The following is a 4,756-nucleotide window of genomic DNA, read 5'->3' as shown; positions in this document are numbered from 1 at the left end:
TTTCTTGGACCATCAGTGACCATTTTGTCATTTACATGCACAAACTGGAGAGCTTCAGTTTCAGCCCTGTAATTTATGACAAATAATGAACAAATAAGGTGTAGAGCACTCTGCCGCCAATGTACCACCCTAAAGGGCAGATGCAAATACGGTTGCTTTTTATTCATACTTCCATAGTATGGAACTAACTGTATAAAAGAATAAAATAAATTGGAACAGCAGTAGATCAACCCCTTGATACAGTGGAATACCCACCCTACAAGAATTGACCAATCAAGGATATACAAATGACGTTCCACAATTTCTTCCTTTGCCTGATTTCACAAGGTCCCCTGCCCCAATACAAAAGGAAAAATTTTTTGGAAAAAAAAAAAAAAGACAGGTGTGAACCCCTAATGAATCCAGAATCATGCCAGCACCTCAATTTGAGGCTTGCACAAAGAATCAATTATGTGAATCCTCCCCATGCTAGAAACAAACCCTGTTAATCAACCACCATCTGAAGTTGAGCCTTCGCTTCCCGTGTTAGAGCCATGTCAATAATCGTTGTTAGCATCAGTCTGTCATGGCATACATTAAAACATTAAAATGCATGCCTGCCAGTTAAATCTTTGCCTTCTAGCAGTCTACAGCTAGAATTGCCTTCATCGGCAGCACTGTTAGGAAAAGAAAGGCCTCTAACTTTCAAGCGCTTTGGCCCAATCTCTATGGATGGTGATTCCTTGATGTTCTCCACAATGTTACATTGAAGAATGTCCTTTTGGTTCCCATTAAATTTCAATTTCACAGCTTCTCCTTCATTTGTAAACCTCCCCTCCAATGGTTGGAGGAGCCTAATCTTTATTGGTACTGGAAATCCTCCCCCGAGCCTGTTTCTAGATACAGGATCTGGAATCTGTTTAGAAGGGACGATTGGAACAGAACTAGCATTTGCCATATCATGTTCATATTCTGGTGATGACATATGCATGGGTCTTCCTTCAGAATGGAGCTTCTTCAGTCGTTTCAATACCTGGCAAGGCATCATAACTTTTAAAAGAGAATTTCCAAACAAGAACTGGGAAGCAAGCACATATCTATCCATCCATCCATATATATATGTATATATATAAAGTAAATCTTGAACATGTTCAGCAAAAAATAATAGTAGGCAAAATAAAAACAGGAAGTATATACTTTTTATTTTCTTTTCTTTCTCCAAGCCAAACAAGGACAATATATACATTCCAGAATGGAATTGATAACTAGCATACAACAAATTTAATTGCTAGAATTTGAAGGTGAATACAACTAAAGTGCAAACCTTCAACTACACAAGCTTTTTAATTACATTGAACTTCACTGCTAATGATGAAGAAGACTGATTTGATCAGCTTTGGAATCTGATTTAAATGAATCAGCATGAGACAGCTTTGATTTTAAGATGATCCTAGCATGAACCTGATAGGCATTTTCCCTGTCAGTAGTGAACCTTAGTGCAATACAGGGAGAGATGCTTCGGTACCAATGATTGAATTGGCCCATTCCTGTTCAACGAGTCTACAAGAAAACGTGGGATCCTTCATCAGCATGTGAATAATACTTCGCTATAACCTCTAAGGAGTGTCGACCCTCCCCCTATGGTACAACAAGAGGCATGTGGCGGTCAATCGAGCAAATCAACTCAAGGACCTCTTTGGGGCTCATAGGTTAGTGAATTAGAGATAGATTTCGAAATGACACTAGAATAACACACGATACAATATTTTTGGAGTTGAACAGTGAACTACACAAGCCATTACAGTAAGTAGTGTTCTATGGCAGAGGCTTATATACATCATACTTAGTTATGACCCAATTGCCTTACTTTTATCTCCAATCACTTCAAAAAAATACAAGAAAATAATCTAGCAAGTATTAATTGACTTTCTGCATTTTGAATTCACGGGCAAATTACAACATTGCTTTATTTACCTATGGATGCAATTAGATGATTAGCATGGTGTTGAACCTTATTCATCTACCCTTTGTATGATTATCCCTCACTCATACCTAGTGCATCAACCAGGGAAAATATGGTGTTTGCTCACTTTTAACATTGTACATTGTATGACATAGCTTTTATTGCATGGTACTCCTTTGGTCTTTTGACTAATGAAAAACATTATACCAAGAAGTGACGTGACCATTATACATATAAATCCCAACAACTACATCAATCAGAAGACCAAAGAGGCACCATGTAAAAAAAAGTTGCATAATACAATCTACAAAAAATTAACTGGTTAGACCAAATACGGAAACAAATCTGTGTAGGACAAAATCAATAAATGGGGGTTCTACAATGAAAATTCATCATCAAACATGATCAACAATGTCTAAAACATTTACAAATCAAAAATCAGATGTTTCACAGGTCTCCTATATGTGCATCAATAGATGACACTAACGAAGTTAGTTTTCTAAAATAGGTTATAGTCTATATGAGTCAAGTATCCAAATAGTCGACCTTGATCTAAGCACCTTAATAAACATATAATCCAAAATTTAACCATTCTGTTTGCTCCTGACCAACAAAATAAATTCTATCAAACTATTAAAATTCTCACTTGGGATAAATGTTTTTCAATATTTAGCCATTTTAAATGTTATTAGTTATGCCTAACTTGGAGATTGCGTTATAGTCAACCTCATATTTGATTGACAAAGGATTGGAGGAGGAGGACTAATTAATTATGCTTAACTTGGAAAATTTTGCTTTATATGCAACCCCATATTAGTTATGATGATCTAAACCTTAGGTCCCTAAACCTGTCAATTCTCATTCTCCATCTCCCCCTAATTCTGGCCCTAAACTTGCTGCCAGAAAATATGGCTCTGCTCTCACAACTCCTTTCAGGACAAACCACACACATCAGTCTCTCAGCAACAAACTTTTGGATTCCCTACCCCAAATTTTAACCCTTACTACCTAACCACTCACCCCACCCAACCCAACTGCTAACCCTAATCACAAACCAACTAGCAAAGGCCAAAAACCCCCTTATCCTCTCCCTGACCATTGGTTCATGTCTCCCCAATCCTCATACACAAGCTTAACTTACCTTCTTGTCCTACTTAACCCCAAATATCTCCTCACTCACTAGGCTCTGTCCTCTATCTAACTTGCAGCTTAAAGTTTGTTTATTACAATGTTAAGTTGAACATGAGCAAATCTTGAATAGCATAAGCTTAGCTCAACCAGAACACTGAACCAAACAAACCTAACACCCTTGTGTGATTTTCAACCCATGAAGACAAGAAATCACAATCCCATGCAGAATGGGAAGCACGATGCACAAAGAGTGGCAGATATGGTAGATGAGAAAGACTAAATAAAGGAATTTAAGTGAATAGAGGATGGTAATGAAGGTCTCTCGAGGCTTGAAATGTCATGGTGGCAAGACAATGATGCCTTCACTCACTACAGATACAAAACCATATTGAATCGTAATTAAAGTTCAAATGGCATAATTATAACTTGTCAAGTGCCATCTTGAAATGACATAATGAAGGGGGAAAAAAATCATATGATTGTAACCTTTGGAAAAAGGAAACTTAATATACTTTGAAGACTAAAAAGCATAAAAAGAGATGAATCATTACAAAAAAATGGAAGCACTTTCATTCTGAACAAAGTTTGACAAAATTCAAAAGAAAAATAATGTGGGATACTATTTTTCAAAAAAAGTCAATATTTTTACATCCAGGATGCTTAATACATGAATAAACTTTTCCTCCTTGTATCTAACATGATTAGGAAAAAAAAATCAATCAAATATTTTAACAGATATAACATTAAATAATCCTTAAAAAAAATAAACTAGGAACCAAGGTTCTCCGACTCGAAACTGAATCCCATGTGGCCGATCGATGGTATGGGTTGGTATGCCTCCGTACCGGACCATATTAGATCCGAACTGACATGAAAACGAAAGTGAGGGAGAGAGGGGGAGGGAGGGAGAGGAAAGGAAGGCCGATGGAGACATCAGAGGACTACGAAGGCCCTCCAAGGACCACCGAGGCCTTTGAGGCTCCGCCCTCCTCCGCGAGAGAAGAATAGAGAGGGGGGGAGGGAGATGAGTAGACAAAGGGGAAGGCGGTGGGGAGTCCATTAGAGGGCCATCGAGACCCCCAACAGCGAAAATCGACCCTACGACCTTTCCCTCTCCATCCCTCCCCCCTCCCTCTTCCTCTCCTTCCTTCTCCCTCGCTTCATTTTCGCCGGCGTTCCAAATTGAATGCCCGGACCGCACAGTAGGCTGCTGGTACAGTTCGGCATTCCATGTTAGGAACCTTACGAGCTCCATTATTAATTGCTTTGAGTAGCTAATGAATCTACTTTCATATACTATTCAATATTTGATGCGGCGTATGCAACAAATCTGAATAGATATTTTTATCTTCATTGTATTAAAAAAAAAACATGATTATATGACTACTACATGTAGATATATACTAATAGAAATGGCAACATTTTAGGAAGTTCAGGTGAGATACCCAAGATTATCTTCATGAATAATATAGCTTAAGGAATATTGTGACTCAACCTAGGATATGAATGATAGAAGTCAAAACAAAACACATCCGAACGAAAGATGATGAGGTAGAAGAGCATACATCGATTGTCTATACTTAAATGTAATTAAAAAGTTTATTGAGCGGCACCCTTTTGGTTATTCATTTGCAAAAAGCAGCAAGAATTATTAACTAAAAAAACTTCCAAATTTTTGTCCTC

The 4,756-nt window shown here is 37.7% G+C and overlaps 1 protein-coding gene across 2 annotated transcripts in view; it reads right to left on the bottom strand.

Annotated features, from left to right (window-relative positions):
- The window catches only part of LOC105043950 (lysine-specific demethylase JMJ13), a 12,378-nt gene continuing 7,622 nt past the window's right edge, over positions 1-4,756 (bottom strand). For both annotated transcript variants that reach the window (XM_029264200.2, XM_073255546.1), the window contains one exon: positions 1-1,012. In XM_029264200.2, coding sequence (XP_029120033.1) covers positions 584-1,012 — 429 coding nt within the window. In that variant the 3' untranslated portion in view covers positions 1-583. The remainder of the gene's footprint in view (positions 1,013-4,756) is intronic.

Source organism: Elaeis guineensis, chromosome 4, assembly GCF_000442705.2.
Source record: "Elaeis guineensis isolate ETL-2024a chromosome 4, EG11, whole genome shotgun sequence".
NCBI lineage: Eukaryota > Viridiplantae > Streptophyta > Magnoliopsida > Arecales > Arecaceae > Elaeis > Elaeis guineensis.
This window is presented reverse-complemented; position numbering and strand designations above follow the sequence as displayed.